Source organism: Pyrgilauda ruficollis, unplaced genomic scaffold (genome assembly GCF_017590135.1).
Source record: "Pyrgilauda ruficollis isolate IOZ18807 unplaced genomic scaffold, ASM1759013v1 scaffold62, whole genome shotgun sequence".
Taxonomy (NCBI): Eukaryota; Metazoa; Chordata; class Aves; order Passeriformes; family Passeridae; genus Pyrgilauda; species Pyrgilauda ruficollis.
Genome location: NW_024527933.1, coordinates 2,445,336 through 2,470,432, shown reverse-complemented (window position 1 = coordinate 2,470,432; position 25,097 = coordinate 2,445,336). Strand labels below are relative to the sequence as shown.

The window sequence follows — 25,097 nt, the reverse complement described above, 5'->3', positions numbered from 1 at the left end:
TTTCCCCCTAAAAGAAAGACTTTTCCTAATATGCTTTGTCTCTTGACCACAGCTGACAATTTCCAAGAGCATGCAAGATTCCCTCTCCTCTGCACCTCATTTAGTACCCATGTAATTTTTTGATTAGTACTTTTTGTATCCTCTCAGGGTACCTATATCCTCTGCTAAAGCACAAACCATGGGCTGAACAGACTCTTCAGGACCTGCTGTGTTGTTCTCAGGAATGAGGCACCACTTTTGCAACAACTACATTTCAGAAAGAAGGTTCATCTGCCTGCACTACACTGAGAGAGCACTGAAGCAGTTAATTTGCAAAGAAGGAATTTCTCCTGACTTGCATTGTTATCCCAACACTCCCCAAATTCCTCAGACTGAAGAAGCAAACACACAGAAGGAACCCCTGCCGCCCCAAGAAAGCATTCTTCATCAGAGTAGCAAGTTCACTTTAATCAGTGAAGGCAGCTTAAACCCAAGTTCATGGCAGATCTAAGCTGCCACAGAAATGTGTTTTGAAGAGAAACATTATGGGAAGCTTCACAAAGTTGTTCTGTGATCCTAATATGAAGTAATAAGCTGTTTACCCAGCATGACTGTACTGGGATTAATTGACAAAGGAGGGGAGATTAATTGCTATTATTTCCCTGTCAGCTTCACTCCTCCACACGCACTCACTGATCTCACAGACTGCTCCCAGCCTTTTGCTGTGTTGATGTGTCAGAACTACCTCAGCTGAGACAAAGTCCTTTACCAAAAGTCATATCCAGAAGAGCAACCTGCTTCTAATCCCCTTCAAGTACTAATGAACCCAAATTTGATGCAACAGAATGAACTCTAGCACTCCTTTGCCCATCAGCCCATGTTTCTGTCAGCTTTTCTGCCCATGAGCACGCTAAGAGTTGGAAAGGATTAAACAGATCTGCAGTTTGGCAAAGTACAATGAAATTCTGAGCTCTGTGTGGGTGCTGGGGCACTGCAGGAGGAAAAGAGAACAGGGCACAGATGTGAGTGGGAATTGTGACAAGAAGGATAAACTTTAAACCATCTCTTTGGACAAGATCTCAGTTCAGAGTACAGCATTGTAAATGCCCAGAAAGCAGCGATAACGAGCTCAGATAAAAGCTGATTTTCAAAGGCCTCATCTACAAAAGCAAATATGTCTTGATCTGGCCTAAATTAGCAAATAAGATAGGCCAGAAAACCCACAAATAATTCAGCCCAGTTACAGAAGGTGTTAACTAGTGGCTGATTTTACATTCTGGGAAGGAAAGTAATAGGTTTTCCCAGGAAAGAGCTGGGCAGAATTAAAACAACACAGCTCAACCGCTGCAACCACAGAAGGAAAACAGAAAATTTTCCCATGCTATAAAGGCCTGAGAGAGTCTCTGGAACGTTGTTACCTGCTGTTGCAACTTAAGGGATAAGGTTTTCTTCTGGCTTCAAGTGTTTCTTTTTCCCACGAGATGGCAGCCTGGTAACACTGTGGAGAAATTACCCTCATCTAAAATCCAGAAATCCAGGATTGTGCTGGGATCACGTTTCTTATAAAACTACTCTGGTGTTAAATTGCCCAACACATGTGGAATTTAAAGATGAAGAAGACTGAGAAGGAATATTTTAAAGAAAGATGAGGTTTAGTACCAGTTAGCAGAGGACCTTCCCAACAGGGCTAACATTCACCATCTCACAGATTCTCAACCAGCAAACTGAACCCGTAGGGTCAGGCAGGGCATTTGGGGAAGATTCCAGACTCCTCATTCCCTTGTAAACAGAGAAGGCTTCCTTTGCTCACATCACAAAGACCTTTTGACCTCCTAACATAGCAGATCACTGCTTTCAGCCAAAAATGGGTGGCTCTTATCATCCCAGGGTAGTGAATGGAGATGTTTTACAGATGCTTACGTGCTGGTGAGCCGATCTGTTACAGCCAGTACAAACTGTGACACTTAGAACGTTAAACATCCTTCTCTTATTTAAAGGCTGGTTTTCTATATATTTCCTACATATAGAAACCCCCACAGTTCTCCCAGGTAACTTTCACTCCAGGATACAGATGCCCTGGATACTCTGATCTTACACTCTATGCAGTTGATCTTATGTCTCAAGATCTAGTTCATGGCCTATCAACTTACTTGCCTACATTCACACATCTTTGAGCCCTGAGCTGCAGACATCCTGCTGCACACTCCCAGTCCAGCTCAGTCCTGCCCTCTCATCCTGGAATCCTGCAGCCAGGCAGCAATGCAGCAGTTGAGCATTAGCCGACCAGGAGGCTCTGATTCCAGCCACCCCTTCCCCAGGTTACCTGAATAACCAGGTGGGCACTGACAGAGGAAACCATTCACCAGGTCCTGGCAGAGCCCTCCGTTCTGGCAGGGCTGGGACTCGCACTCGTCGATGTTGGTAAAGCAGGTGTCCCCTGCAAGGTGAAAAACAAACACTCCTTGGAAGTGCACTTGTGCAGCAGTGAAACAAAAATGACAACTGCAGTCATAAGTTTTGCACTTCTTTTCTTTCACCTAAAAATGGAAAAATAATTCCTTGAAGTCTAGCATGTCTCTGCAGGCACTGGCACACAAACACCAGCATGGAACAATGGGGACAAATGAAGTATGAAATTATTTTCCAGTCTCAAACACTGGCAAGATCAGAACTTCTGAACCATTCCCATCTGTGCAGCAGTGGACCAAACACTCATATTTCTGCCATAAAATAATAAAGTATTATTGTTTATGCCTTCCCACTAGGGAATTTCCCTAGCTGTTAAATCCAGCATTTTACACATATCTCCAATCCATGGAAAGGGTGCCATTTCAGTGCAACATCCACAGAGCTTCTAGCTCCAAGAGCTCCATACCAAGAAACTCCTCTTGTCCCACTGTGATTATGCAGTTGCTGCCATGAGAGTAGTCTCACCAAGAAAACACCTAGAATAGTAACCTGTGACTCCAGGGAATTAGCTTCCTCTGTTGAGGAATTTCAGAGATATCCCTAGGGATGAATCCTGCCATATGCATGAGAGACTGACAGAGGGAAAACACTCTGACACCTGCATAGCCAGAGGACATTCATGGCAGCATGGGGAAGTGCACAGGCTGTTGCCTCAGCCTGGAGACAGTCTTGGACAGGGAATGACATTCAGCTGACTGTAATAACAGCAGAAGCACATTCCTGATGCATCAGGCTGCAGCCCCTCTGAAGTACCAGTCCTTAAAAGATTTCTGTTGCAGAGATAACATTGCCCATCTCCTCAAACAGCAGCATCACCCAGTGCAGACAGGATGAACATTTGCTGTGCAGCTCACCTGTAAAGCCTGGCTGGCACTGGCACAGGAACCCAGCTGCTTGGCTGTAGCTGAAGTTGCTGGGGAAGTGGGGCTGTGTCCCGTAATGGGCTGGGTTGGAGCGCTCCAGGCACAGGCCGCCGTTGTGACAGGGCTCTGTCACACACTCATCCACATCCTCCTCACAGTCCTGCCCAGTGTAACCTGCCACGAGACACTGCTGTCAGCACTGTGCACAACTTCACTGGAGATCAGCTCCCAAATGCTGGGCTGAGTCAAAGGAGGGAATAAGACCCCCAAGTCTCATCTAGCAGAGTCCCTTTAATTTCTCCACTATGTAAAATACAGGAACCAAAATCATCAATTTACAGGAAAGCACCACCTCATGATAGAGGAACTCATGATGGAAAATGTCAGAAAACAGAAAGAAAACTTTATGGTTGGGAATCAGGGTGATTTTTGCAGGTCAGCTGGATTTTGGGATGACCTGTAAAGGGGCAGCAATGCAGCCTCACTGTTCAGGCAATGAAAACTCACAAGGGGTCATGCAGTATGGTCATTAATTCCCTACTTGTCCAACACAGCAATCACGAATGTGCTGTCCATGGCCGTGCCCACACACCACACGAGCAGAGAGGCCCCAGCCCACCTGGCCAGCAGGCACAGCTGTAGCCCTTGATTCCCTCCAGGCACGTGGCACTGTTGTGGCAGGGGTCAGAGGCACACTCCAGGATGTCCAGCTCGCAGTGGGTCCCCTCAAAGCCAGTGTCACTGCAGTCACAACGGTAGCTGTGGGGCACCAAACAGAGCAAGGGCATCAGCTCAGCCTTGGACAGCAAAGCCCTGGGTGAGGAACGGGCAAAAGAGCTCAGCTGTCAATGCTCACACCCCTTGTGTTCACACCTTACCCATGGAAAGGTAAACTCAGACACACAGGTATGTTCTCAGCAGTTGCCTGTGCTGTTCATGCTCTGCAAACCACTTCTCTGTGTTTGTTCCTCCCTTCCTTTAAGCCCCCCTGGCGTTCTGCTAAGGGAGGGGGCTTCTCCCTTATTGTCACAAATCATTGTTACTGCCACTCAATGTACAAAACACTAAATCCAATTCCCCCCACAGCTTCCTACTCTGATTTTCACAGGCCACACTGAGTAGACCTTTAGATCAGCCCTGGTGTCTAATTGCCCCCACCACTGGTTTCTCACCCGTTAACGAGGTCATGACATGTCCCGTTGCTCTGGCATGGCTGGCTCTCACATTCATTGGTGTCCACCTCACACTGGGCTCCTTGATAACCTGGCGCACAGGTGCAGGTGTAGAACCCAACATGATCATTGCACAGGGCCCCATTCTGGCAAGGGTCTGAAGCACATTCATCTATTTCAATTTCACAGTTCACACCTTTGTTAAAAAAACAGAAAAATACTGTGTTAAAAATCTACAGAAGTGTATATGTGCTGCCTGGAATTCTGAGATGAAATCACAAGAGTTATCTTGTTATGTCATCAGTTATCAACCCCAGCTGGCTACCAGAGTGATCTCTACTTGCTACTCTGAAAACAAATTCTATTTATTTCAATTGTTTGTAACTTGCTTTGTGATACCCAGGAAAAAAGCACTAAAGTATTGCAAATCACTGGGTACAGTGATACCTGATGTTAGGAAGTGATTTTATTGGGAAATGCTATTAAAAATACAATGTTAGTTCCACTACTGGTCACAGCAAGTAACACCTGTTTGGTACAAAGTCCCAAGCTCCTGAAAGAACAAGACCTCATGAAAGATTTCTATGCAATTATCTTATCTATATTCCACCTCTTTGAGCTGCCTGTGGCCTGGCATCACCTCCAAACCTCACTCATTACAGTGGCACCTATCAATCCATCTAATCTGCCCTCCTTGGCAAAGGCTCCCCACAGAGTGGGCATGGCCATCCTAATCCTGGTGGAATGTGGGCCCCCTAATCTGGTTCAAACCCCTCAATACCCACACAAAACTTCCTTCACCCAAATTCCAGCTGCAAGCACCAGGAAACGACCTGGTCTTGCCAGCCAATGGTGCTCAAACCTCTGGATGAAGAACTAAATCCCAAGGCTAAGCCTCATGACTGACATCAGAATAAATTGAAGCACAACAAACTCCTCCAGCTGCCTGGGTCACTTTATCACTCCTTTGGCAGGGAATCCCACAATCCTGAATTGAGGATTCAGCATAAAGATAAAAAAAGAAACTGATTTGCAAAGACAGAATTATGCTTGATACTGAAAATCACCAGTAACCTTAGGGCCCACATAAAAAATCTGCCTTGCTTCTCCTTCATCTCTCTTCATTTTATCAGAGAGTGAGTCAGCATCAGGGACTACATTCCTAATGTTGTAACTTCTCCTCATTCCACTGGTAATCAGCAGCATTCCTTCACACAACTCGACTCCTTAAACACTTCTGTCTGTGAACAGGAGGAAGGCTGAGAAAGTTCTCGTGCAAGGTGGTACCAGGCAGACATGGACACATTCCACCCCATTCCACTCCGATAAGCAGGGCTGGGGGAAGGAGAGGCCCACACTGCCTCCCTCACAGATAACTCACAGGTGTGGATTCCTCTCTGAGTCACCATTAGCACAGATGCACAAAAGAGAAACACTTAAATCATATGCCAAACAAACATTCGCCAGGCACGAAAGAACTGGAAAGCTCCAGCTAGAAGACACTTTTTTCCAAAAGACAAGTACTTCCCTTGGAAAAATCCTGCTGGACAGGACAAAGAACTACAGGCCAGGTCAGCAGAGCTAAGTTATACCTGGAAACACTAAGTATCCATTTCCTGATGATAAATATCTTTTTACGTAATCTCCCTTAACTTTATGCTGAGAACTAATCACAGCCATGTGCCTATACCTGTGTCCAGTCTCAGACATTCCACTCTCGGATCCCTGTCTCTCAACACCTGTCCCACACATGGAATTCAAGGCCTCAAGCACTGCTGGAAGCTGCTGCCAGCAGCCCTGCAGCATTACTCACTCCCACGCCCAGACCTGTGGGGATGCAGAGCCCCAGTGAGCAGCGAGCAGCTCCAGAGCCCGCGGCAGGGCGGGCGGGCCGTACCTGCGTAGCCGGGCGCGCACTGGCACTCGTAGCGGTCCATGTGGTTGAGGCAGGTGCCGTGGTGGCGGCAGGGCCGGGACGCGCACTCGTCGATGTCGATCTCGCAGTTGGAGCCCTGGAAGCCGGGCACGCAGAAGCAGCTGTACTCGCCCGCGCTGTCCCTGCAGATGGCCCCGTTCCTGCACGGCCCCGAGGCGCACTCGTCGATGTCGTCCCCGCACGTGGCCCCGCTGAAGCCGGGCGGGCAGAGGCAGCGGAACCCGCCCGCAGCCGCCACACACGTGCCGTTGTTCAGGCAGGGGCGGCTGGAGCACACGGAGCTTTCTGCCTGGCAGCCTTCCCCACCGGGGCCCGGCTGGCACCTACAGGTGTATCCAGTTGGGCTATCCACACATTCGAATCGAGGGTGTGTGCAAGGGCTGCCCTCACACTCATTGACGCTGTCACAGTCAGCACCTGCAGAGCCAGGTGTGCACACACATTCATATTCCAGGAGTCCTGGAGTCCGGCTGCAGGTCATGTGGGCAGGACAGTCATGTTCAATGCAAGCATCATAGAGGAGTTCACAGTTTATGCCCATGTAGGCTACAGGCTCCACAGGGCATGTGCACTGGTAACCCACTTCCAAATCCTTACAGCTCCCCCCATTCTCACATGGGGACAAGGAGCAGCCACTGTCATTTTCAGAGTATGAAGTTCCTGATGAGAAAAGAGACTTTTTGTTAGTCAGCATTCATAGCTCTAAAGAAAAAAGTTCTGCCAATCCATTCCACATACAGCTCGGAGACTGCCCACCTAAATTCCACACTCCACAGGGCTGCACTAGCCAGGAGATAAGGATGATACTGGAGAATCAACATTTACTATAAAGAAGACAACAGCACTTCCTTTGTGGCAATCAAGAATCTCTTGCCAATTTGGGTAACCAGTTACCTGATTTTTTAGGAGACATTCACAAACCAACTATTTTACTTGTGCTTAATCATCCATGAGTCACTTTCAAAGCAGTGACACGTATCACCTTAAATCCATTCACAAGATTAACTTAGTGTAAAATTCCATGACCCCTTTCACTGGCAGGGCACAGCATTTGTGCCTGGAAATCCTGAGAGGCAGGATGAGTTCAGGTATTGGCTGCAGCTCTGCATGTCCCAGCTGCTCCTTCTGGGGACACAATTTTTCCTCAGCTAATCCAGAAGTGGTTTGAGGATGCTCCCATAAATAACCCAAGGCAAACTCCAAACGGGCGCATCTCAGAGTCTCTGATTACATCAGGCAGCTCGGGTTGATAACCACTGACCCTCACCCTCTCCTCATGTTAGACATGTAAATTTACACAGCAGGACATTTTTAGCAAGGAAGAGCAGAGACTGCTGAGATCACTGTGCTGAAGGCACTTTGGATCAGTACCTGCTGAGCCAAAACACCAGTCTAACAACCAGATAACAGGAACTAATGTTGAAACCAGATTCCCCTAAATGTGGGGGCATTTGGATGTGATCAGTTAATTCACACTGAGCCACAATGCCTTGCTGTCCCCTCAAAGGCAGTGGTTAAAAGGCTCTTGCCCCATTAAGCAACTCCACCATCCGGAAATGTGATGGGACGTGCCCACTGAATTGCAAATTTAGTTCATATAAATGAGATTAAGTAGGATACACGATATTTAAAAAAAAGTGTTCAACATAGATATTTCAAATGGAGCAGAATGGAACAACAGGAGGAATCCTCATTTCTTTTCCACAAGAAATTTTAAATTTACTTTGTAAAACAAGGGGCAGATTGGCCAAAGGGCAGGACAGCCCAGGGGACAGGAGATAATGGCCTTTTTGTTAGAATTAGGATATATGTCCTGGATTCAATGCCACAATTTAGCACTTTCCAAGGCATAAACCAACCAAAAATTAAATAAAGGGACAAAGGCACTGGAAACAGAGAACTTCCGCCTTCCACAAAGGCAGCAGTCATTAGCACCTCATCCCACTGTGGCCTTCTGAGATCAGAGCTTTTCATTCTGCTCAATTCCAAGACAAATAAGAGAGAAGCTGTGTGGTAGAGATATCCCAGCCTGATTCCTGTATAAGTGTTACGAAACATCCAAACTTGGAAGTAAATCTGCAAACAACTACATAGCAGATGTTTGGAAAATGTCTATGAAAAATGGTCTCAAAGCAGAGATAAAGCTCATGAAGGAGCAAATGCTCCTGAGAAATTGCTACTGGTGAGACAATCCAGACTTTCCTGATCCTGGAAGTCAAGCCATCACTCGAAGCCTTTGGGCAAGCAGCTCTTCACCCTTTCTGCTGCCCTCTCTATGTAGCCATGGCCCAGGTAGTGACAGGCCATAAAGCTGCAGGTGGAGAGAGGACAGGATCCCAAACCCCTGCAGCTCCCTCAGCCCCCTCTGCTCCATGAGGAATGTTGCTTTACCCTGCCACGCTCCATGCTAAGGACTGGCCAGGATCACACACCTCAGCATGGCTCCCCAGCTGACCTCCACATCCTCTCACTGGTGCCAGCATTATCCTGGCCCAGTTTTGGGCACGTTTGCCCTGCTCTGGTGCACCTTATCCACCCCTGGCAGTTAATCTGTGTCAGTGGTGCTCTAGCAACTCTGCCCCATCAGCTCCTCAGGCTCTTTGTACCTGAAGGTGGAGGCTCGACTTCAGGGCCTGAAAGGGATTTATAGGAGACTTTGGTTTACAAAAGCCTGCCCCTGCCCTGACCTCCCCCAAATTCCTCCCACCAAAGACTGTAGTGTTTCTAAGTCTTCTTTTAAGAGGCAATGCTGCTGGGGGAGGGAGGGTACTCAGGGATTTAGGCAGCCCTTTCTCTTCCCAGCATCATCTCCATGGCCCACCCCTCCCTTCCCCTCATGTGATGCTGGGGAGAGCTGCTGAGCCCTGCACTGTCCAGCAATCCCATTATTCTGCCATCAACCCTTTTATTCTCAGATTCCCAGTCAGGCAGAAAACAAGGATGACGGAATCTGCCTGGAATCTCTGTGGCAATTAGAGTGGAAGCCCAGGAAACTATTTGCAAAAGAGCTTTACTAGGCAGGAGATATGAGCCTTTGTAGGCTTAATGAGTAACCGGCCCCTGCCTGCACTTTGCAGAGGCCAGGAGCACAGTTTGGGACAAAAAAAGGAGTCTGGTGCATGTTGGGAAGGAGCTGCAGCACACTCCATCTGCAAAGAAACTCCCATTTCCACAGAATCCCCAGGCACTGCTGGCATAGCCAGGCCGAGTCACTGCCAAGGCTCATGTGTGGCTTTCTGCTTCCATGAGAAGAACACAGGCAAAATGCTTATTTGCAAATAAAGCTAAACATCAAAGCCCTCTGCTATTTCCTGCCTTTCCCAAAGTTTTTTCACAACAGACACACCTTTTTGTACCTTTTCTGGTTTGGTCCATCATATAGCTCAACCACAGACAACACAAAGCTTCCATAATAAGTGCAAAGGTCTTCCTGGCTACCAAAGACAGCAGTGAAGGACCAGGGAGAACTGTGGTCTGCTCAAAACTCACTGACCATGAACAGTAGCACTGGTTAATACATAGGTACTTCAGCAGGAGAGCATTTTGGAGGAAAATGTTCGTTTTCTGGAACAGATATCCTGAAGTAACACAGTGCTGCTCACAGGGCATGCATGGAGCAGGCTGAGGACAATGCAGTGTAAATCACAAGAAATGCAACTTATCTAAATAACTGCAAACTATCCTGTGAACTGCAGCTGGCAGAAAATCCCCCACGTGTTTGACTGACTCAGTGGAGGCTTCAGGCACACTAACAGCACAAACCCCAAAGTGTACCACACAGACCAGGTGTGTGTATCCAGGTATCCAGGATGCCTGTACTGATATGGAATATTAGGACAGAAACATGGCCCTGTGTGAATGTATTCTAACCCTAATACTCCTTCCATGGCAGTGCTGAACATCTGGCTTGACAAGGAGCACCTCTGATGTTTTTATTCTTTTCAGCCATCAGTCCTTACACTTACAGTCCTCATACACTTACTGCTCTCAGTTTTGGAATAGATTAATATATGAATGTGAATAGCACATGAATATGCACCAAACACTAATGAGAAAAATGAATAAATTAGCTTTTCCTGCTGCACAATATAACAACCATGACAATATGTAGTTCAGACTATGCTGTTTAATGAGCACTGTGAAAATCATGTCAAGGAAATCACTGAATGACAAGAGTTTATAGTTTTCCATCAAAGTAGTTGTTGTTGGATTAACAATGACATTCAGAAGTTTTCCTTTACGTTTCACAAGAAAAATACAAATTAGTGATATTTGTAAGGGAAAAAAACCCCAGAAGTGTATTATAATCATACCATCCTGCAAGCCTGTGCTGAATTGAAACTGGAGGAGACCACAGCTCCTTTGAAGAACAGTTCCAGGCATTTAGGGGTGGATTAGGAGAAACTTCAAAGGCTACCAGAGTCCCATATAAAGCATTCATTGAGCTCTGTCAGGACAGGGCTGGTTTTACACTTTAAAGGTACCTGACAAAGATTTTCCCCAAACGATGAGGTTTGTGACCTTTTGTAACACTTTAAGGCAAACAAGCTGCATTACCAGGCTCTGTTTAAATAATTGACTTTAATAATTTTATACTTTATACCGGAACTATGTGATCTTGTCAGAGTTGCAACAGTGAGTTTTTTGACCACAAAAAATCAGAAATTAATGAGAAGTTAGGCAATTACTTCTGTGATTGGAGATGCTGCTTTAGCATTACTCCCTGGCTTCTATTTTGGGAATTTGCTTTTCACAAGTTTGTCTTGGGTGACTGATAGAGGATGGATGCTGTCAATCTACAGACACTCCTGACCTTGTGGAAGCTCTCAGTGCTGCACTGATAACTACCTTCAAGGTGTCTTGCTGATTACTTAAAATTCCAGCAGGGAAGAGGCAGCACTGGGGTACTCAGCTCACAGTTTCCTTTGTACTGAAGGACAGAAAAGAAATCCGAGCAGAGGTAGTGGCACCTCCTGGAAATCCCCACCCCTGAATACCTGTCCATGCACATGCCCTGCTCTGGGTGGAAAGTGAAAATGTACCATCACCTGTGCACAACTTGTGCAATGGTCACAACCACAGACACAGCTCCCAAAAGAGTCAGACTGCCAAATGTTATTTCCTGGCCTAGCAAGAACTGAATATGAGCTTGGGCAAGCCAGATCCGCCTCAAGTGGAAAGAAGCTTCCTTCAGATGTTTTTCACCTGCCCTACTCACTACAACAACTGAAAAAAAACCCAGTTTACAACCAAGAGGTGAGAACAGCAGGATTCCCAGGGCACCACAGGTCCCAGCTGCACCACAACAATCACAGAGCTTGAGGGAGATCCAATTTCCAAAACCACGACTGGTCAAACCCCAGCCTGGGGCAATTCTCACCAGTCAGGCTGTGCTCCTGCTGCTCATCCCAGCACACCTCCCACTGCAGAATGATCCTGAGGCCAAGGGTAGAAAGGGAACCCTTCCACCAGAAGGAATCCAGAGCAACACAGCTACTAAATAAACTCTGAATAAAGGAATGGAGAGTTAGGTCTCCATGACAACAGCAAGGCATGTGCTTATATTAGTAAATCCCTGCTGACCTCTGCTGATCTTTCCCTATCCTGGTCAGTGTAAAGGATTAGTGAAAGGGGACACACTTTGGCCTGTTCCCAGGATCCACACAACCAGAAAGGGAAATGGACAGGCTTGAAAAGAGGCTTTCATATTAATCCTCTCTCTTCCCCACCCCTGCTCACTTTGGAAGGACAGCTATGGAAGAGAATGGCAGGATAAAACCAAATTCTTCTCCAAGGAAGCACCTTCCATGTACCTGTTCAGGGTACAAGGCCTCTTCAGCTGCCTTCAGGGGCCCAGATCTTCCTCCCCATTTTTTAAATGGCAAAAAGGATTCTGAGATATATTTACTGGTTGAAACTAAACATCATTGTTACTGTCTCAGGTTATCATCTTATCAGATCTGATAATTTATGTGAAGCAGGACATGGCACTATGACCAAAACCCACAAACCCTGAAAATAAAGATTAGCTAATCCAAAAATACTGTTGGCAATCAGCAGGCAGGACTTCTGAGACAATACTGAATAAATGGCCTGACAAAATGCCAGGGTTCCCAGCCATGCCAAGAGTGCCTTTTGGAAAAGTCAGTTTTAGAAAGAGCCTTGCTATTCATGACTTTGATGTCTCTTGGAGAGTTTTGGTAGGGTAAACACACAAGCCCAGTGTCTCAGCCAAACACCACCTTGGATACCAACTTCAAGGCATCTCCTCACGTCCCTGCACATAGGCTAGACTACAGTTTTACCCAGATATGGTGTGTCCATCACTTCTCAGACCTCTTCTGACATTGTTTCTCTTTGTTACTTGAGACCAACAAATTCCACATCACGTTTGTGCACGAGGTTTTTGGTGTGACAGAGTTTTTCATGCCAGATATATGTATGTAAAATATTTATATAGAATTTACGAAGGCCTAGACCCAGACTTTCATTCATTCAGGCACCAGAAGTGTGGCTCAGGTTCTTCTTGTGAAATGCAGAATATTTACCCCCTCAAAGAAGGAGGATGGTGATTCCTGGCTTTCTGTCCCCCAGCTTGCCCAGTGAATTGCTAAAAGGTGCCAAACAGTGGGCACCAATCCACAGGGCCCAGCAGTGCCAACATCATGGCCCAAGGCATTAACAGCATTAGTCAGAAATACCACTTCAGGGAATTGAACTCATTCTTACACAGAACAAAAAGCCAGCCAGCTTGTGTTCATTTTCTGCTCAGTTTTACTGCAGATTTGAAGGTGTAACCCCTATCTTCATGTATCATGCTTCTAGAACTGGGAAGAAGACAGGAGCTGTGAACCCCTGGTTTATGACAGCATTGAATATATTGCCACCATAACTCTTTGATCTTCTGTGCTCAGGACACCCCAGTATTTTCCCTTAATGAAGACTCCTCCAAGCTGACCTTCATGTTTCACATATTCTCTGATCTCTCAGCCATTTCCACACATCAAACACTGGGACAGGGACTTTCCTGTGTATTCAGTTCACCAGAGTGAATCACAGGCTTTCATTTCCAATTCTTATTTAAATATACTGACAGTGAACAAAACAGCTGCAAAGATTGAGTCTGTTTGTTCCCCAGTTTTGAAGTTAAGGCTTAAACTGTCCCTATGTCCGAGCTAATCTCAAGAGCTGGCTTTAGAGCTGATAGCAAAAAAGGTTTGTCTTGCACATGCTCTAACTCAGCAGGCGTCCAAAGCATCTTCCAGGCAAAAGGTATGTGAATTCCTGTGCCTGCTGATGGCTGGAGCTGTGGGAACAGAAGTGAGAAGACACTCCTTCTGCCCTCCAGAATCTCTTTGAAAGACAAGGAATTAGCTGGGAGCTATTCTATTGTGTTCCCATTACACAGGCAGCAGCAGTAAAAGGGGAGTCACAGGCAGAGCCTGCATCGTTGCCCCTCCAGGGTTTCTTTTAAACCACTGGAGATTGTGAGGATCTGCCTGCAGGATGCTCTGATGGGTACAGATTGCACCAGGCCAACTGCATTCTCAGAATTTCCACAACAATTTTGAACAAGTAGCTTAGGCACTCTCTGCTTCAATAACATTTAGACTCAGTCAATTAGAAATAAAAGAAGTAGTGATATGGTTTATAAGGGCAAGAAAAGACATTTCTTTATGGACTTAAAAACCTGCAAGGGCTACCTAAATGGCACCATTCACTCCAGTTAAAATCTAGCAGAATTTCTCTTGTAAAATAGGAGTAGGTGAAAAGACTATGAAAATCAGCACTTCCCTCGAGCTTTGCTGGCTCCAGCAAGAAGAGTCATCCACCTGCACCCAAAAGAGCACCAAGTTCTCCCTAAACCAGTGCTCCAGAGAAGAGCTTTCTCCAGGAGTGAAAAGCCACAAGTGCAGCAGGCAAAGAGCACAAAGCCTCCGAGCCAAGGGCTGGCCTGGCCTGGCAGACACGCGGGAGATCCTCCATGCACCTCTGCCCAGCACAAAGCCACCCTAATTGCTTCACACTCCAAACCAGTAGCTATGGTTACTAGATACAAAAGACAGTCCTGCTGCTTCCCTGTGGCCAGAGGAATTCCAGGCACTTGGAGCAAACACACCAGACAAAGAAACTGGTACAAGGAAGAGGAAGAAAAAAAAAAAAAAAGACAAAAATCACAACATATTTTGACTTTCACATTCATGGTCTGAAGTGGTCAGAGCAACAGAAATCTTGGGAGGCATCAGAAGGGAAAAAAGAGACTGTTGGAGGATCAGAGGAAAAGCTGAAAACTTTCTCCAAGTCTCAAAAATTACATAAACATCACCTAGTAATGCAAGAAAATGCCAAGTGCCACATTCAGCAGACACAAGCAGAGAAAAGGCTCTGACTGTATTTTCTCAACGTTCTTCTATTTTACATCCATTTCTTCATGTTGTGGATCATACCTGTACTTGCTCAGTGGAAACCAAACCTGACTTGCACCTACAGGTAACTGGCCTGGCAGTGCTGAGGGGCAGGATGGAGACCAGTTCAATCCCAATCACACTTTCCAGTAAAAGGCTGGACATGTTCCTGACATGACCTTATAATCCCTAGATGACTAAAACAGATGTCTAGGCCCAGCAGATCTCTAGGCACCTATTCCAGAAGAAACAGAGATCCCTATTTTTCAGGGAACATAAGATATTGTAAACAAGGGTGTCAATGGAACCCAAAGACAGGATCTTGAGAATTTGGGGAATCTCAGCGTACTCAAGCAGATTCCTTGTCTATAAAATAAGTTTTCGGTGTGGGAAAAAACACAAAACAAAACAACTCCCCACAGGCTCTTTTGTTACCTCACTGCTTCTTGCACTTTGAGGATGGATCTGCTTTTTTCAAAATTTCTAAGTGAAGACACTCCTGTCCTGTGATCTCCCTCCACATTTTGCACCAGATGTATCTGGCACTACACTCCCCTGGGTACCACCCTCTTGTGCTCAGATGTATTTCTTGAGCATATAGGATGGAAATAAAGGTCTGTGTTTCTTCTCTGTGGGCACAACCAAAATATTCAGACCTTTCCAATGGAGAACATGGTTACTATAATAGGTGAATACTTAATTACATGAATATTTAATTACATGAATACTCAATTACTTTTATTTCCTGTGAATAAATGCAAACATACATGTGCACAGGGAGACAGACAAAAAGAGACAAGAAATAAATGGAAGGAACAACACGTCTAGAATGAAATGCCTATTTATCTTCCTGACAAAAGTTTTGAGGATAAAAATCTAACTGTAAGATGCCAATTTGTACAATATAAGGGCAAGTCACAGATTTGACCCAAAGTTACTGCATAGTAGCTGGGTAAGAATCAGGCACAGAAGACAAAAACTTACCCCAAAACAAGAGGAAAAGTGGCAGCAGGAGAGCAGCATTGTACGGCCTGGAGGTAGTTTTCTTTAATTCCATGACAAGTGTAAGAGTGGCCGCTCTAAACCCCTCCGGGGAGAGACAGGAGCCGGAGCCCAGCAAGCCCCTCCTGTGGCCACATCACGGTGCGGGGCGGGCTCTCCCCAGGCCGCGCTCGCCCCGCGCCCGCCGGGCCGCAGCAGCAGCACTGAGCCCGCGGACAGAGCCCGCAGCCCGCGGGAGCGCCGGCAAAGCCTGCCTGGATCGCGCCTGCCCGGAGCGGACTGCAGCCGCTGCCCGCGCCTCGGGCTGCCCAGCGGCACCGGGGCTCCCTCCGCCCCTCCGAAATGCCAGAGCACACCCGGGCTGGCCCCGCAGGGACAGGCTCAGAGCGGCTAAGGGACTCTTCGAGGCTTTCTGGAGGATGCCGAGCTCTGTATCGGCTCACATTGACCAACTCCACAGTTGGATGGAAGAGAGCTTTCTGAGAAGCTGCTTCGTTCAAAGAGAAATAAGACAAAAGCACTCTGTTAATCCAAAAAACCCACATTAATCGTTACTATTGTCTCATCAAGGTGGGTGATAACACAGGTGAGGTGAACTCACAAAATGTACAAGAAGCCTCTTCTCAATTGAGGAACAGTTACAGAGATCAACAGAGGTGCAAAACACAGGCACCAAATCACACCACCTTTAGATACATGGGTTCAGTTTTAGAAGTGGAAAAAGTTAGCAGTGTGCATTGTTTAATGACAGTAACTGGAAAAAGACAGCCCACACTCAGCTGAGACCTACTAAGTCTCTCTAAATCCACATCACAATTGGATTAAACTAACTGTAATGAGAATTAAGTACATTGCCTCACCCTTCACTAACAACTAAAAATAGAACACAGGTAAGATACCAGACAAATTCCTAGTTTAAACACTATGCAAGATAGCAATGAAGACACACCTAGGCTGCACATGAAGAAAACAGGAGCAAAATTACAGTGAGTATCTGCATTATCCCAGCATCCTTGCAGGGCAGCAGAGGCTGGTGGGATTTGTGCATGGAAATGGGATAGTTACTGCAGGGGTTTTACCTTCAGTGCAGAAGCAGAACAGCCACAGCAAGAGCCTTTCCACCACCCAGACTCTGCAGTTCAGGAACAAATGGTTCATCTCACTGTCCTGCCTTGGAATGCTCCAAAGATGATATATCATGTGTTATCAACCTTATCTGCACCACCCTGCCCCCTCTTTCATCTCTGGTGTCCTCAGTCTGTTTTCTCAAGATCAGCCTCAGTATTAGTTTCTTGCCAGTTACCACAACCATCTGGAACTCATTTCTGTCTCCTTAGACTCTGGTTTTGCTGTCAGGAGATGTAACCAAACACTGACATGCGCAGAATCTTTCTGCTCAGAATATTTTTGCCTCACCTGTGTGAATTATGCTCTCAACAATCCAGTTTTTCCAAATCCCAGCAAATACATATGAATCATTGCACAATTAACATGGCAACAAAGCACCATTCTTAGCCAGGCATTGCTGTAAGTCGAGTAGTGCAACACTTCACAACACCAGGAAAACACACCCAATCCATGGTAATTTATGGCTTCTGGGACTACCTGAAGGACCTGCTCAGCTTTCATGAAACAGAATGAATATGACAAACCCCCACACACAGAAGGTGGAGGTCGTCCCACAGAGGCTGAGGTCTTGTGCAGCCCTGCTGTTCCTGCTGTGCTGTGTGGCCTGTCACACCCCAAACCCTGACAGAGCCATGACAGAGTCTGTCACACTAGCCAGACTGAGGGAAGTGGAAAACAGTTACATCCAACTTCCTCATAGTAATCAAAATACCTTAATCTATTGTCTACCTGTGAGGACATTAGAATTCAATTTATCAATGTCCGTGGTTGCAATTTTATGAGATTTTGCCAGCATAAACAGCAAACCATTCCTGTGCTGGACCCCTGGGCATATAAAAGCCAATGCGGGTATTAACCAGCTTAGTCCAATTAAAGGACCCTAATGCAACTCTGTTAAGACCCTGATTTGTTAGGCTTGACTACATTTCCAAAAGAGCACAATTGGGTGGATTTGTTATCTAAAGCATAAGCTCCAAGTCCTTAGTCATCCTTGCTAAAGCCCTCCCCAAACTGGTCATGGTTTGTGCTACCTCGGCATCGCTGCCATCCAACGTCACCATAATCTGCTCTTTAACATAGCATTAAAACTGGAGCCAAAGGACACAGCTGCTTTCCTTGGTGTAACACTCATTATGGGAGATTTAAGGACAGCACAACAGCAAGGCTTCTATTCTCAGCCTGAAGCAGGAACCTTCGCAAGCCGGAAATGCATGCCATGGAAATGGGGCAGCAGTGGGCAAGCTGGATTAGAGGAAAAAGGAGAAAGTAGGTTGGGGTACTCAGCAGAACCTTCCTGCCCACTTATTCTGTACCTTTCTGTACACTTGTCATAAACCAGTCCTATACATCTTCTACAAAAGTTCAGAGAGAATCATATACCAAAGTACCTTAGCAAAAGTCTGCTTTTCACTCAAAGAACAATGTACACTCGCATGAGTTTCACAATCTTTCCTCACACAGGGCTTAAAATAATCCTAATACTGCAGATTGGATACTGGAGACGTGTGACAGGCCGGCAAATATCAGTGGTACAAATAAAGCCATTCCTCCCTCCTGTCACGTGCACGCTGTGACTGCCACAGAGGACAGAGCTCACCTTCCCTCCTCACCATCCTGGAACCACTGGGCACAAATCTATTTTACTGAATTGAACAGTGGAAGCCAACAGCATCAGTCATGATTTTTTTCCCCAACTTTGTCCTCTAAGGGTCATAGGCACAACAGTACACAAAGCAGTCCATACTAACAGTGGCTGCAGGCTTGGGAAGTTGAGTCAGAAATTAAAAACGTTCCAGTTCCACTCAAAAACTGCCAAACTTGACTGCTTCCATACACTCTCCTGTTTTCTGACACTGCTGAAAAGTGTGAGGAATATTTTTAAAACTCCCTAAGTTCTGGAATTTCAAGCCTCCAGACTCACAGGCCAATTCTGTACACTGAAATGTTTAAATACAATTTGGTGCTGTAATGCTCAAGGGTTCCCCAGAGTCCAGTCTCTAACTGGAAATTGGCTCTCTCCTGCTGGCCTGAACAGGCACTGTCCCCACTCTCCTATCAGCCCACTAGATGTCCCTTCTGCACCGTCAGAGTCACCAAAGGCCCCCGTAGGAAAACAGGAGAGCTGGAAACAAATTAATGTTCCAGCAGCACTGGGGAACCAGAGCAACCGGACACATCCTGAAGTGCTGCAGAACTGTGCCAGCAGCACCCTGGACACTGCAAGACCTATTGCAACATCCCCACAGCAGAGCAGCCAAGGCAGAGTGTGGGCTGTGAGCCAAAACTTTAAAGTTGCTATTAAAACCTGGCAAAATCACACAAAATGTCCAGTCTTGAGAGATCCTAATTGCATTTTTTAGACACAATAAATTTAGTTTCCTATCACTGCTAATCAGAACTGCTGGCAAGCAAATCATGCTGCCTGATAAACACCAGAGTCCTGAGCCTGTGAGATTGGTCAGTTCTGGGCAATGGCAGTGGAAAAAGTGGCAGAGCAAGAGGGTCGCTGTCTGGGCACTGGCACGGGTGTGCAGAGTTCTGGCACAGCCTCACTTTCCTGGAGCCTGATCATCAACTTCAGATAAAACTGCAGTGCTGAGGAAGAGGAGGGGAGCAGTCCAGAGGACAAGAGCAGAATGAACATGTTTGTCTGAGGTCTGAAATCACCTCCTCTGCCTCGCAGCATTGGCTGCTTGTTCAGAGACCTTCATGACACTCCTCATTCCAAAAAAGAGCTAATTGTAAGGACCATAACAAAGATATCCAACATGTGCACAGCACCCGTGCCTCCCTCTCCAACAGATAAACCATTGAAACACACAGAGATGAGGCTGTGGTTAAGACAGGGCCACACTCCTGCCAAGCTATCTCTCGAGGAAGTCACAGAAGTCAGGCTCTGACCATGGGTGTACCCTTTGATCTACATGAGACCCCGCTGGACTGCTGCAGGTCAGCTTCATGCCCTTTGATCCTGTTCCCTGCTTACAGCTGCCTGGTGGAGGTGAATCCCTTCCAAGGGGCCTCTCTGGCAGACGGGAAAATCAGAATGTTGATCACCTAATGGGAGGCAGCCAAAACAGTGTAGAAAGGGTCTCAGGCAAGATGTTCTGCAGTAAAATGTTATAGCAGGAAGGATGTGCCCAATACATTGCCAGGATCCGAGGGTGTTTTGAGAGGCCTTTTTGCTGCTGTTTGTGTCACAAACGATCCAGCGAGTTTGTAAACAGCCGCTTCCCAGCGGGGTCAGGGAGGCTCTGGCGCCGCTGGAGGGCAGGTCTGTGCTCCCAGCCCCAAAGCAGCCTGCAGAGGTTGGATCAGCAGTGTTTGCTGCAGAGCTCCGCATTGCCAGAGCCCTGGAGCCGGGCTGGGCTTCAAAACCAAAGGGAGGAAGGCTGCCCCGCAGCACGGCCCGGCTGAAGGAGCCTCCTCCTGCTGAAGTTTGTATTCCGGGAAGGCCAAACGGCAGTGGGAGAACAGGGAATTTTGGACCTGAAAAACAAACACATCCAGCTGCACCGTGTGAGCTCTGAAGATGAGTGTAGCCTCAAAATCCTGTCTGACATCTATCACTGCCATGGAAATTACACCTTTGGATTCTGCATAAAATCAGCAAGCTCTGCCTCATTTTCCTTCCAGCTGCAATCTCTGCTTTTCCTCACAGACTTCACGCAGTCTGCTCAGTAATAAGGCCTCTGGGAAAACTGGACATTGTCACCACAGTAGGTGGCAGGAACTAAAATGGATACAGATCACAAATGTGCCAAATGTTGAAGAACGAGTAATGTTCTCCAAGATGCCAAAGATGTGGGGTTCACTTTTGTGTATTTGCACCTCAATGAGCACTAAACACCTCCATTATCTCCAAATCTAATCTAGTCAACTAAAGACAGATTTTTCAGTATGAAGGCAAGGGACGACTATAAAGAAACAGTCCCACATTCAGTTTCCTGACTCAGAGGTGGGGATATTGTCCAGTACTTTCAGTATTCTAGGCTGGCACACTTCTGCCTTTCAAGGAAATACTAGAAATATTAGAAAAATATTGAAAGTACTGTTTCACACCAGTATTAGCATTATTACTTCACAGACTGAATCTCCCATGTGAATCAATTGTTTCTACTTCACAAATGCCCCAGAACAATGGCCCTGCCTAAAGTGGGTGTGCACAAGTTGCTGATTTGCTGTCCCTTGGCTGAGGAGCTGGCAGGGATTACCACAGCACACGCTGCCATTTTGCTGGGATGCTAAACCCTGGTGTCTCCATCACCAGCCATTTGTCAGATTGCTTAACAAACCTCTAAGAATGACCAATACAGATCTTCACATAAGCGTTAACAGCATTCAAGCTTACTCTCATGGTCTCCAAATGAGTGTTTTTGTTTGTTTCTACTTGCAGAACTGGACCAGAGACAAGGGCTTCAGCGCTTCCCTGTGCCCTGAGGGAAGCTCTGTTCCACTCCTCTTAGCCACCATGGTTTATGCACATTTTCTACTTCATGTCTCACAACAGCAGGCAAACTGAGCTCCTGCTGGGCTTCTGTCAGAGGAGATATTGATCTGCAGCACAAATGCTTGAAACTCTTGCTCTGCTAACTGGTGTGCTGAATGTGCACAGGAGCTCATCAATATGTCTGAAACAAAATCTGCTCAATGGCTTTTGGAAAAAAAAAAAAAGAAAAACAGGTTTCTGAAGAGGTTGTATACAAATATTCAAGTGGATGGATCTAGAAACTTTCCAAGAACTGGTAAAAGCACCATGAAGCACCACTTCATCTGGTTTACAACCATTTCAGTAAGAGCAAGGATAAGCACCTAAGCATCTCTCTGATGAGGCACACATAAGGCTTCCTATGAGGCTGTATACAAAACATTGAAGTGGATGGATCTAGAATCTTCCTAAGAACTATGGGGAAAAACATAAAAAGAATTATAATACTTTAAATGAACTATTTAATGCCAATCCAGCCTTGTAATTCACCAATTACACGTATCATTTCTGGAAAGAAACATAATTGACAGCTTATTGGAACAGTACCCATTTTATCCCCAAGAAACTTCACTGCATCTGAGCCAACTTTATATATACCCCAGTAAAAAGCAGCATCTTGTATATTTAAAGAAGTTTTCCATGCCAAGGCCAGTGTGTCAGCACCATTTGTTATGCCTGAATGCTTTATGAGACAGAAGTCACAAACCTGACAATTTAACTCTCATTAGCTCTCATTTAACTCTCATGCCAGCCCAGCTACACTCTCTGGGCAACTTATGAACAAAGTTTTTGCTTCCAGTTCAGCTTTAGGTCCCCATCTATTACAGGACTTTAGGAAAACTTCTTCTGCTGATTCTGGGAGGAGAAGGGAAGCCAAAGTACAGATGGCTGAGCTTCCCAGAATGACAGAGAGCAGCAGAAGCTCAGCTCTGCTCCGTGCTGTCCGAATTGTCTGTGGCTCCTTGGCTCTGCTAACCCACACCTTCAGCGAGTCACTGGAAGGTCACGAGGGCCCATCAGTGATTTTCACAGAAAACCTTCGGCTGGAGGTTTAAACTCCATTTGATCCAAAGCCTTTTTTTAGTGCATGACTCTGAACCAGGGCACTTTGCATATTTCTGCCAGTCTCCCTTTGCAGGAGGTCACTATGGCAAGCATGCTGGAAAAAAAAGAATCCAAGAAGCAAGAAAATCTATTTGGGGTATGTGTGTGTGTCTGTGTGTGTTCTGAGAAAATGACAAACCACTGCCACTTGTAATACATGAGACTAAGTGAAGATTTCTTCAATTCCATTTCTGCCTCCTGTAAAGCTTGCTAAAACACTGGTTCCCTTAGCTTTTGCATTTCCTTTGATTCAGGCCAGACAATGGAGATTAATCAGTGCCCAGTACCCAGTATTTCTGAGATTTTACAGCTTCCTTTCACTTAGGAAGGTAAAAAGTCAACTTGTATGTGCTGTTATAACATTTCCTCTTTCAACCTGGGGAATCATACAGGCATTTCCCTGAAATCTGAAATGAGCAAATTATTACTTTTAATTTTATTATGTCTGTCAGAGTTAACCCAAAGTAATCTTGTGCACATTACAATCTGAACTAACCTCTTATTATAGCAACCAACTTTTGGGAGAACAGCAATGAGAAAACCAAAGCAACCAAAATGCAGGGGGGAAAGCCAGCAATGTCAACACAATGTGTTTGCCCTTGAAACAGTTTCTTCCCATTCATAAGAGGTTACATCCTTCAGACAGGATTTTAAAACAGTCAATCCCATTAATGGCTATTAACTTCCACACTGAGACACACTTAGCTCCAACTTCCTTGTTTCTTTCCCTCCTAATTCAACCCTATTGCCACAATCTGTTACAATCAGAAAGCTGACATGGTATTCCCACCACTCAATATCCACAGAGTTGTCACTGAAGTCAAAGCCACAGTTCATCTTCTTTCTACGACTTTAAAGCTCATAATCCTCTGTTACATCAGCCACAAAGACAGTGATTTATTGAATCTGCCCAGCACACTCTTGTCTTTTTCTATTGCTTTGCAGAGATGGTGCTTCCATTACAGGCACATCCTCGAGGGCTGCTGGAATCTTGCTGCTAGGTCAGAACTGGCCCCTCCAGTGTAGGAACTAAATAACTTATTTGGGCAGTAACACAGAGGAATTGCCACAGCAGCAGTGAACACAAAGCTTCCCAGTTCATTCATCCATCTCCAGCTGAAATGGAGCTTCCAGGAGTGAAATGAGGTCAAAACAAAGTAAAAGAGGAAGTGGAATCTGTCCAACAATAAACCAGGTGTCAACATCCATTGCACAGAGCCTGACCAAGGACAGCACGGTCATTCTCTGTTAGCTGTGCTGGGATGTTGGGAATTTTGAGCAGATGTTAATAGGATGAATACATACCAGTCGTACAGTCTCAGAATAATAATGCCTGTGAATGCCAAAAGCATATTGATCTCCTGAAGTGCATAGTCAGAGCACCTAATGGCTCTAGAGAGAGCAGGGAAACACTCAGAAGGGGAAGAGGGGAAAAAAAAAAGAGAAGATGCTTCAGATTGGAGAGTTCTATCAGCTGAAAGAGCCTTGAGGCACACAGGGATGTTAGACTGCTGCTGCACAGACACATTCTGAGGGACCCAAGAACACACAGTTTGTGCACAGGCATGGAAGAATGAATTTACAGAACCTGTATAATTATAACAGGTCTAAACCACTTCTTCTAATTAGAATATTAGAACCAGGAAGAACCTTAAGAGGAAAATAAATCCTTACTGCACTGTCCTGATGGACCAGAACTGCGGGAAAAGAAAAGTTAACACCAGTGACACAGAGAATGCAGATACTGTTCAAAAGAAATTAAAAGGGAAATTCTTTCAATTTTAATGACCTCAGCTGTTATTAGTGATGCAGATCAGGGCTTTGTTCTAACAGAACATCTCATAGCTAACCTGTGGTGTCTTTTCAACTGGGAGACATTGAAAGCTCCTTTTTACACCAGGGCTGTGTAACTGGGAAATTCAATTAATTCTCTTTGCTTTGATATCTGTTTAGTTCAGCCCTACACACACTGTCAGAAACAAAATGTTATCCTTCACTGCACCTGAGGGCCAAGTGGTCCAGTGTCATATGCTCCATGGAACTGATCCAGTGTTTTCACCCTCTCACAAAGACATGCAGCTCTTTGAGGGAGGACAAGACTCCAGAACAAGAGGACTGAAAATTACCAGCTTGGTCAGAGGGGATTTTCTTTTTTATGAGTTACAAACCAGACCAAAATACACTAACAGAGATATCCTTGTAAAGTTCATTCCCAGCAGTGCCACCATAGGAGCATATCAGAATTCTAGCAGCTCTGGTCAATAGTATTATAAATCCCCTGAACCACTAAGGACATTAAGCAAACACATTGAAGAGATGAGAAAAGATTCCAGTTATCCTGAGCTTCCCACTCTCTGACCACAAAACCGCACTCTCACATCAAATGGGGAATGCAACTCAAGGGACGTTTTAATCCTACACCCCTCTTCTAATTAATAATCCTACTTTATCAATATTTGATGGAGCTGTTATTGTGTCTGCTCTGGCCACTTCACTTTTCAGAGAATGCTCTGAATTACACTGCTCAATAGCAATGCAAGAGCAATGTGC

General features: G+C 45.8%; 1 protein-coding gene across 1 annotated transcript in view; it reads right to left on the bottom strand.

Moving 5' to 3' along the window:
• The window catches only part of CRB2 (crumbs cell polarity complex component 2), a 53,965-nt gene that overhangs the window by 15,228 nt on the left and 13,640 nt on the right, over positions 1-25,097 (bottom strand). The window contains exons 4-8 of the mRNA XM_041484010.1: positions 6,381-7,079; positions 4,484-4,679; positions 3,931-4,070; positions 3,303-3,485; positions 2,303-2,416 (exon numbers count right to left, since the gene is read on the bottom strand). Of these exons, the coding sequence (XP_041339944.1) occupies positions 2,303-2,416; positions 3,303-3,485; positions 3,931-4,070; positions 4,484-4,679; positions 6,381-6,960 (1,213 nt within the window). The 5' untranslated portion in view covers positions 6,961-7,079. The remainder of the gene's footprint in view (positions 1-2,302; positions 2,417-3,302; positions 3,486-3,930; positions 4,071-4,483; positions 4,680-6,380; positions 7,080-25,097) is intronic.